Source organism: Semicossyphus pulcher, unplaced genomic scaffold (genome assembly GCF_022749685.1).
Source record: "Semicossyphus pulcher isolate SPU_LCO1_2020_fin unplaced genomic scaffold, fSemPul1.0.p SCAF_18, whole genome shotgun sequence".
NCBI classification, from domain to species: Eukaryota; Metazoa; Chordata; class Actinopteri; order Labriformes; family Labridae; genus Semicossyphus; species Semicossyphus pulcher.
In genome coordinates, this window is record NW_027211691.1 from 25,057,582 (window position 1) to 25,067,500 (window position 9,919).

Here is a 9,919-nt window from a genome sequence, read left to right on the forward strand (position 1 = left end):
TCATGACGGAGACTGACAGGAAACAAACCTGCATTACAGACAAAACATACAAAACTACTTTAAAGTCGAGCTGAAGCGGCGTTTCGAGAGTATCTAGCTTCCGTATCGTGACGTATTTCCGAGTGAAACAGGAAGTGCAGGCGGGACATATCGTTAGAGGGATTTGATTTGATCGTTGAGAAGTGGGCGTAGACAGACGTTCTCCACAGCGCAGTAGCTAGCTAACTGACCGAGCGTTCTTGGTGCTCTGCGGCTAAATGTTGCAGATTGATTGGTTGAAATTGTTTGGTGCTAACTTACGTAAGCACGCGTGACATTTAGTTTTACCGGAAGAAAAAATGATCGAATTTTGATAGAAGAATAAGAAGAAATTGATTTTCTGTAATTTTTTTTGGCCTATATTGTCAAATAGATGCCCAATATTACCGGGGATGTGATCTAAAATGACGTTTTTCATTTCACCTCGACTTTAATCAGTGGTTTCAGTTGTTTTGTTGTTGGATGGAGGCTTAGACAACAAACAACCACCTGGAGGTCGTGGCTGACGACTCTCAGAAATCTGAGTTATTTTCTCACAAACATTTTTTTTGGGCAATTTCACGACTTTAATCTCCGAATTTTCATGTTTTTTCTCTGAATATTTCTCTTCTCCGACGGCTCCGTTCCTAATACGCCGTTATAAAGTTGACACAAACGGACATAAATGTAAGAATTTTTAAAAAAAAACCACCAAGAGAAAATAAGCTTTAGATTACAGAACAAACTTCAGCTTCCTATTATTTTAAAACCAAAAGAAAAACCTGCTCACAGTGCTGACAAGTGGCAGCATGCTGAGCTGAGACTGTGGTGATGTGAGGACTATGTGGAGGGACTTCCCTTTGTTGTTGACCTGGTTGTTGTTGTTTCCTGTTTCCAGAGTAAATACAAGGAGGCGGGTAAGAAGGAGCTGGTAAACAGCCTGTACTCTCTGCTGCCTCAGACCAAAGACACTCAGCATGCCAAGGAGCAAACTCAGCTGCACAGTGAGGTACAAAGTCTGCAGACACTGAATGACTTTCTGTTTGCGCGGGTAATAAAGTTCTCGTCTTTAGCCACATAAATGTTCTTCTGCTGAACAAGTGACCACGATGTGGAAAGAGGTTGTGCCCTCCTGAAAGCCTGTTTTAGCCGTGTTGAGTCGACAGCATCCATCACCCAGCTTTAAACCTCTCAGCCTGAGAGCCCCCAGACGCATCTTTTTTTTACAGGAGTTTAATCAACAGATGAGGACAGAAAATGGCTAACAGTAAAAAATATAATTAAAGTCTGCACTATTTTGAAATACAGTGCTCTTAAATGATCTGACTTCTACTACCTAATGAGGCGTCAGCTGATTTCAGTTACAAGATAAATAAAAGTCAATGGAAATATAAACAAAAGGTAAAAAAGAGTCCTGTGATTATGCCTTAAAAACTAAAGCAACAAATGGAGAGTTAGGAAGTTTTAGATGCATAAATGTCTTCACTGATTAAAAGCCAAAGTGTGGTTGTGCTGCTTTCTAAAAGGAGGGGATCTGAGTCATGCTTTGGTTTGTCTTTTTAATATTTTCCCAGTAAGAGTGATGTTTTATTTTGCGTTGCAGAAAGCGTACAGGGAGGAGGGTAAGAAGGAAGCCGGCTGCAGTCTGTACGCCCAGATGCCCCAAACCATCGAGACGGTGTTCGCTAAAGAGCTGACCAAGACGCAGAGCGACGTGAGTCTGACTGAGATTTAATGGCTTTAACTTTTCCTTTCAGTGAAAGGAAAACGATCTTCAATGATAAACTAAAAGGTCTGTCTCTGTGGGGATCCTTTTGAGTGTCTGATTATATATAAAGGATCCCTACAGAGACAGACCTTTTAGTTACAGAGGAAGAGGATTTTTTTAACCAAAAACAGCTGGTGCATCGCTCTCTTCAAAGACACCAGACTCCATTGACTAAAACAGTCATTTTACTTTACAGAACATGGGAGTTGGTGGTCTACTGCTGCCTTGTTTCATTCTGTTGTTTGTGTTATTGTGTGGCTTCTGTGTTTCAAACTGTTCGTTCTGATCAAACACAATGTTTGTGTAACACACAATAACACAAAAAACGAACTGAATGAAGCAGCAGCAGAGCAGCAACTCCTGTGTTCTGTGAGCTTAAATCAGTGTTTTTCTCAATGGAGTCTGGTGTGTGTGCAGAGAGCGATGTAACGTCTGTGTGTGGTTAAAACAATCATCTTCCTCTGTAACAAAAAGGTCTATCTCTGTAGGGATCCTTTCTGTCATGTTGTCACACACTTAGAATAACAATCTGAGCCTGTCAGTGGAAACAACAAGAACATTTAGTGGACGACCTTTGACCCATCAAGGATTATGTTGCAGCCATCACATCACTGCTGCTGCATGCAGCAATAAATTGGAGCAACTCCAAAACTTCTTGTACCTTTTTGTCCTATTGACCCCAAAATATGTAAAAACAGAGCCCTGGTTTAAAATGATCAGAATGACCTCTAACCAGCAACATCCTGAGATGGTCTCAGTTTAAAACACACACAGAAAGAGGAGGAGCGTGTGCGTGTGCATGTGCGTGTGCGTGTGTGCGTGTGTGGTATCATTATGTCTGCTTCGGCGTGAACACGGAGAGCAGCTGTGTGGTGCTCTACTGCCTGAGGACATAAACACTGACCTACTGCCTACACACACACACACACACACACACACACTGAAGCTCAAACTGGGTCAGACACAGGATGACCTCTAAAAACTGACATCTCTGAAGACACCTCAGATGTAAATCAACTTAAAGGGATATTCCAGTGTTTTTAAACCTGGGCCCTTCTTTTACATAGTTTGGGTCTAAAGGACTGACAGGTATGAAAGTTTCATCCAGCAGCTGTGAAACTGGCTGTGATGGCTGCAACGTAATCCTTTGGTGCAAATACACCCAAACAGAGTTCTTGTTGTTTCCTGACAGGCTCAGATTGTTGTTGTTAGACAACATTACAGAAAGGATCCCTGCAGAGATAGAGCCCTGTGTTTCAGTGTCAGTTGGCCCAGAGGGCAGAAAATCAAAGCCCGGGGTAAACTGGGGCACAGGCCCGATGCTTTCTGGTTTCATGTGCGTTGACCGAGCAATGTAGCGCTAACTGGAGCGTATAACGTAGACTACTTAGACAGGAGCGCGACTAGTCTGCACCGCTGTCTGCAAAACAGAGACTCAATGAGACTGTCAGACCTGCAGGCTCAAGTGCAGGAAATCTTGTTTTTTATTGGAAGCACAGTCGCTGACCATTATTTGACATTAAAGGATGATTAAAGTATTTTGAAACCTGATCCCATTTTCAATAAATTGGGGTCTAAATGACTAATGAGCACATTTTAAATTGCTCCTGTAGATAGCTTGAGCCAGCAGCTGCAAAACAGGCTGCAACGGCTGCAGCATAATCCTCAGACAACTGGGTATTAGAGCCATTATACCATTTCACATCTGAGGGATCAACTCCAAACTCTCTGCACATTAGTCATTAAGACCCCCAAATATGCCTCAGTTTAAAAAACACCAAAACTCCTCTTTTCGTACCTCCAGTCTCCTCGTCTTAAACTCACAGAAGAGGTTCCAAACAAAACCTCATCACCGTTTTTTTGCACGTGGTACAAACCTGTTGGTTTTGAAACATGAGCATTTAAACTAAAGCTGAACACAGATGGTGGCAGGTTTGTTCTGCAGGCCTGTTGGCCTTAATATTCATCTCTGCGTCATGCTTCATTTCTTGTTTTCACACTCGGAGGCTGCATGTCTTATTTTAAGGCGAATGAACAGGTGCGTTTCACTCGTTATTCGCCACCAGGCTGCATTAGTCATCAAATATTTTCTCTCTCTTTCCATCATGCTCGTCTTTTTTCTCCTCCTTTTCCTTTGTGGCTCCTTTCTTACCTTATCTCGCTCTCCGTGTCTGTGCAGAAGTTCTATAAGGAGCAGTATAACCGTGAGAAGGGGAAGTCCAGCTACACCAACATGAAAACACTGCCGGAGGTGGAGCACGCCATGGAGGTCAACAGGAACCAGAGCGATGTAACTACACGCACTCATACATGTTTGTGCTGCACCTCTCAGCATAATAACACACAGAAACAAGTGGTTATGTAACACTGTGATTGTGTGGGCAACAACACCGGCTCATCTGTGTGGAGAACAAATATTAACCCTTTGGTTACATTTAGCTTTGTGTGCCACGAAACTGGACTAGTTCAGCCCTGTGTGGACAGACTCTGAAAAGAAACTTTAACTGTCACACCTGATAATTTACATACTGTTTTCATCAGCCTCATACACAGTTGTATGAAATACCTGCTAGTAGTGTCGTGGATTCCAAGCTATTAGCTCACTCACCTGTCCCGTGGTCGGAGTTCTGTCCGGTTCCAAACGTAGAAGACGTCGTTCCGGCGAGATGGCAGGGTGATGAAACCAAAAAGTTTTACCCTACAAAAACAACGAGCAGGCGATGGTGATCCATTTACAACACAAAATCATCGTCCTACGATTTCATAGACTGCACCGTTTTTTGGCACTATTTTGTCTCTTGAACAATCCAGTATCACTGCACCTGCGGCAGGCCGGTTTCTTTGGTGACATGATCCATCAGCTGTTGGTAAGAGAACACGCTGGAACTGGTAACTGAGACTGAGATGACGTTTGTTGTCACACAGAAAAATATGTGATACAGGTAGAAGCAGATGCGCTGGCTTCCTCTGAGATTGAGAGATCTTGCAGCTGCGACATGACCAGCTCCCATTCCTGACAGCAGCAGCTCTCCAACTCAGTGGGCATCGACTGGCACTTCCCACAAGTGCACCACCAGTTTAGGTGCAGTCTATCTCTCCTTCCAGCTGCGGCAGGCCCATCTTCTGCTTGCACAGCTTCTCTCTCTCTCTGCCCGTTCTATGTCCATGTGACCAAGTTCAGCATCAGTATATTCAGGTTCTGCCAACTCTGACCACTGGACTCGGTGAGTGAGCTAATAGCTTTGCATCCACCACCCTACTAGCAAGTATTTCATACAGCTTGGTGTCCAGAAACTATCCCTTAAAAGTGTTACTGCAAACTTCTAAAGCTCTGCATGAGCGGGCACCTGGCTTCATTACTGGACTGTTAAAGGGAGTTGTTCTTGCCCTATTTTTACTTATCTTTGAGTCTAAATGATAAATAGGTTTTGGAAAAAGTTTTGGAATTAATCCAGTTAATTGTATCAGCTTGCAGCTGTTAAACAGACTATAATGGCTGCAACCTAATCCCTGGGATGCACCCAATGAAAGGTCGTCCACTAAAAGTTCTTGTTGTTTCCACTGACAGGCTCAGATTGTTATTCTAAGTGTGTGACAACATGACAGAAAGGATCCCTACAGAGATAGACCTTTTTGTTACAGAGGAAGAGGATTGTTTTAACCACACACAGACGTTACATCGCTCTCTGCACACACACCAGACTCCATTCAGAAAAACACTGATTTAACATCAAAGAACATAAAACTTGCTTGTTTAACACCAGCTCTTTTTTTTAGTTATAGTATGTTACACAAATTTTCTGACTGATCCGAAATAACCATCACCTATATCCAAGTCACACAATTACACAAACAACCACACAAATTGAGGCAGCACCATACCAACAACTCCTGTGATCTGTGAGGTAAAATGACGGTTTTTGTCAAAGGGGTCTGGTGGCTCTGAAGCCTTCTGTGTATTAGCTGTTTCTGGTGTTAAAAACTTGACCTGAGAATCTGAAGCAATGGCCCCTTAGCCATCCAAAAGTCTGGGCTAACGACCACGGATGTGTGACTACAGGTTTTTATTCACATTCAACTGAACTTTATGGTTTTCTATTTTGATCTTCCTGTTTGTTGATGTGTTGTTCATCTCAGGTCAGCTACAGGAAAGGCAAAGAGGAGCTTCATCACTACAGCACAGTGGCAGACAGACCCGACATCGTCAACGCCAGCAACGCAGCTAAACTGGCCAGCGATGTGAGTGTGTGTGTGTGTGTGTGTGTGTGTGTGTGTGTGTGTGTGTGTGAATGTTCCAACAGTAATTTCCATGACAACAGTCCCATTAACCAACTGTTCTCTGAGTTGAAACGCTGATAAATAATAGAAAATGTTCTGCTGTTAACACTGAACTGCCATTATGTAATAGTGTCCTGCAAGGTGTGTGTGTGTGTGTGTGTGTGTGTGTGTGAGTGTGTGTGAGTGTGTGTGAGTGTGTGTGTGTGTGTGTGTGTGTGTGTGTGTGTGTGTTTCCTTAGATTTTCTCTCAACATCTTACATAAGTAAAAGCATAATCCTCTTAAATTTTTCAAGATATCATTCAACTTTGTGTTTTAATTATTTGTGAGTGCGTGTGTGTGTGTGTGTGTGTGTGTGTGTGTGTGTGTGTGTGTGTGTGTCTGTGTGTGTGTGTGTGGGGGGGGGGGGTTTGGAGTGTTTGCTTGCATGTCTTGTGTTTGTGTGTTTGTACTACCTTTGAACCTGTTCATGTGTGTACATCAATCTTTCTATAATGTTAGTGTTTGTCTGTAATTAAATGTACATGCATGTGTATCTTATACTGTGTGTGTGTGTGTGTGTGTGTGTGTGTGTGTGTGTGTGTGTGCACGTGTGTGTGTTCCACAGGTAGCTTATAAGAATAACACCAAGCTGCCAGTTTACAGCGACGGCTCTCTTTTGGACAGAACGGACATCCAGCACGCCAAGGAGGTTTCAAAACTGGCCAGTCAGGTAACACACACACACACAAATACACACACACATTCACACAGTCTTCCCAGCATGCATTGGGCAGATGTGAGGGAACCCTTAGAGTCGGTCTGTATGAGATGTAGTTAACCTGTTCATCTCTCTCCTGCAGGTGAAGTATAAGGAGAGTTTCGACAAAGATTTAAAGGGCCAGCGTCCTTGTTACAACCCACTGGACTGTCTGTCCTTCAAACACACACAAGCTGCTGCTGCACTGGCCAGTCAGGTGAGGGAATCACAGTCCATTATGATTACATATTTTAGGGACTAAAGGTACGAAACGTCTTTAAATTTCTCCAGAAGATTGCTTCATCCAGCAGCCTGTGAAACGAGCCTGTGATGGCTGCAACTGAGTCCTTGGGGACAAATTGGTCCCCTAAAAGTTCTTGTTGTTTCCACTGACAGGCTCAGATTGTTCTTCTAAGTGTGTGACAACATGACAGAAAGGATCCCTACAGAGATAGACCTTTTTGTTACAGAGGAAGATGATTGTTTTAACCACAAACAGACGTTACATCGCTCTCTGCAAACACACCAGACTCCATTGAGAAAAACAGTGATTTAAGCTCACAGAACGCGAAGCTGCTGGTCTACTTGGGCTTTGATCTGTACGTTTAATTGGGTTATTTTTGGTCACAAAATTGTTGTGGGTCAAAATTAACAATTTGAAATGCCAAAGTCACACAATAAGAGAAACAAACTAAGAGAACCAGGGAGAGGTCGACCGTCAACTCCCTGTGTTCTGTGTGGTAATTCAAAGATGATTTTTAATAATTCAGAGAGGATTTTTTAACCACAACCGTTAACCGTTAATTAAAGTCAATCACAAGAAAAACTGGCTCTTTTTCTGTAAACAATGCAGCATGCGGAAAAGGAAATCGTTTACTGCTAACCAGCTACGTGCCCAGAGGCTAGATCATCGTCAGACTGTAGCCGATGGGGTCCGAGATTGACCAGAAACAGACGTGACTCTCTTCAAATCCACCAGACCCATTTTTCCTAGCTGCTTGCCTGCTGCTGCCTCAGTCAGTTAGTTTGTTGATGTTAATGTGTGGTACGCAAACATTCGGAACTAATCATTTCAAATGAACACCAAAACCCTTCAATAACATAAAAAAATCAATTAAGACACTGGCAGACCAACCGCCTTCTTATTTTGAAATGTAAAATCACAGTTTTTGTCAATGGAGTCTGGTTAAACAAAGTCATCCTCCTCTTTAACAAGAAGGTCTGTCTTTGTCGGATCCTACCTCGACCCAAACAAGCCCTCAGTGGACGTACGTTGATTGAAGTATTTTGTTGCAGCCATTGCGGCCTGTTTTGCAGACGCTGGCTGAAGCAATCTACTGGAGCAATTCCCAAACCTTCAGGGTCTATTAAACCCCAAAATATGTAGGTCAAAGGACTCAGGAGTCCTGCATGACATCAAAATTCAACTAACGTAGTAAGCTGACCTGTTTGAAGCCAAACCATGATCGTTTTATTAAACTCAAAGAGGTCTGTTTAAAAACATTCTGCCTGTGTGCCCTGCGGGTCGGTGGCCTGTTGGTTTTTACTTTATTAGTTATCATTCATCAGAACTCATCACAATAATCAGATTCTTTTCTTCTCAGCTAAAACGACTCCAAGAGGCTTGTCTGTTAGTGTGTGTGTGTGTGTGTGTGTGTGTGTGTCTTTTTCACTTGACTCACACTATAAAACTCAGTCTGTTGTGTGGGCGTTACCATGGCAACTTTTGTAAGGCAAATGCAGGGCGATTGTAGGATGCGGGTTGGAGAACTTGCAAAGGTTGCGTACAAACGCACGCACACACATACATACACAAATAGGCACAAAAAGCAGTCTCACACATACAGATAACAACTGAACAAACACATGAGGCTGACCCAGCAACAGCCCTACCACACACACACACACACACACACAGATGCAGCCGTGGTTCAGTTTTAGTCCGCGTGCTGCCCACACAGCCACAGAAAAGAGCCTCTCCACTTCACAACGTTACATAACAGGGTGTTGAATGCTGCCTGGTGTTCAGGAACGTTCAGTCAGAGCTGCTTTTCAGAAAGAAAAAAAACCCTCACCGAGCAAGAGACAGTCCGCATCAACATGTCAGCAAACACAAAACAGGTTCACAGCAGAGGAATCTGGCAAAAGTGGCTCAATTTGGAAGAGAATTTGGCACCGAATCAGTGAGACAGACGAGGATGTGTGAGGAAATCGAATGAAGAGCTGATATTTAATGTTCACTGTTAGACATGTATGGAGCTGTGTCCTCAGACTGCAGGAAACACACACCCAGAAGTGTTGATGTTTGGAAGCCTGGAGGATGGGCTTAACGTTCGCCAGCGTCTCTGTCATTCACTGCAGCAAGAAAGTCCTAATTTTATCAAAGCTGTAGGAGTGAGCAGGAGGGAGTCAGGCTGTCAGTCAAGTAAAAAGTGTGGCTTCAAAAAGCAACATACCGAAGAGCAAAACACTGTTAATCAGCTGAGGATGATGATATTTAAACCTCCAACCAGGAAGGATTGTTGTGAACGGGTTATCTGGTGTTTTTAAACCTTTGGGCCCTTTTTCCCTTATTTTAGGTTTTAAATGACCAAAATGTTTAGAAATGTCTCCAGTTGAGCGGTGAACGCAGCAGTGAAACAGGCTGTAATGGCAGCATCGTAATCCTTGATGGTGAATGTGTCTGATCAAAGTACGTCCACTAAAAGTTCTTGTTTTTGCCACTGACGCAGAGCAAGATGCTTTTTTTTTACTCTCTTCAAAGCCACCAGCCTCCATTCACAAAGACAATAATTTTACCTTGCAGAACATGCAAATTACTGGTCTGCTGCTGCCTCGAGCAGTCAGTTTGTTTGTGTTTTTGTGTCACTTCGGTGTTTTAAATGGTTAGTTTGCATCCAAAACTACATTCATGTAACACAAAATGACACAAAAAATCAAAGCCATCAAGGCAGCACCAAAAGAAACCAACAGTTTAAAATTGCTGTTTTGTGAATGTAGTCTGGTGGCTTTACAACTGTTTTAAATAGCATCTTCCTCTGTAACAAAAAGGTCTATCTCTGCAGGGATCCTTTCTGTCATGTTGTCACACACTTAGAAGAACAATCTGAGCCTGTC

At 43.0% G+C, this 9,919-nt stretch overlaps 1 protein-coding gene across 4 annotated transcripts in view; it reads left to right on the forward strand.

Moving 5' to 3' along the window:
• The window catches only part of LOC138595572 (nebulin-like), a 68,727-nt gene that overhangs the window by 46,360 nt on the left and 12,448 nt on the right, over window positions 1-9,919 (forward strand). For all 4 annotated transcript variants that reach the window (XM_069666869.1, XM_069666867.1, XM_069666870.1 and 1 more), the window contains 6 exons: window positions 917-1,027; window positions 1,622-1,732; window positions 3,966-4,076; window positions 5,924-6,025; window positions 6,671-6,775; window positions 6,906-7,019. In XM_069666869.1, coding sequence (XP_069522970.1) covers window positions 917-1,027; window positions 1,622-1,732; window positions 3,966-4,076; window positions 5,924-6,025; window positions 6,671-6,775; window positions 6,906-7,019 — 654 coding nt within the window. The remainder of the gene's footprint in view (window positions 1-916; window positions 1,028-1,621; window positions 1,733-3,965; window positions 4,077-5,923; window positions 6,026-6,670; window positions 6,776-6,905; window positions 7,020-9,919) is intronic.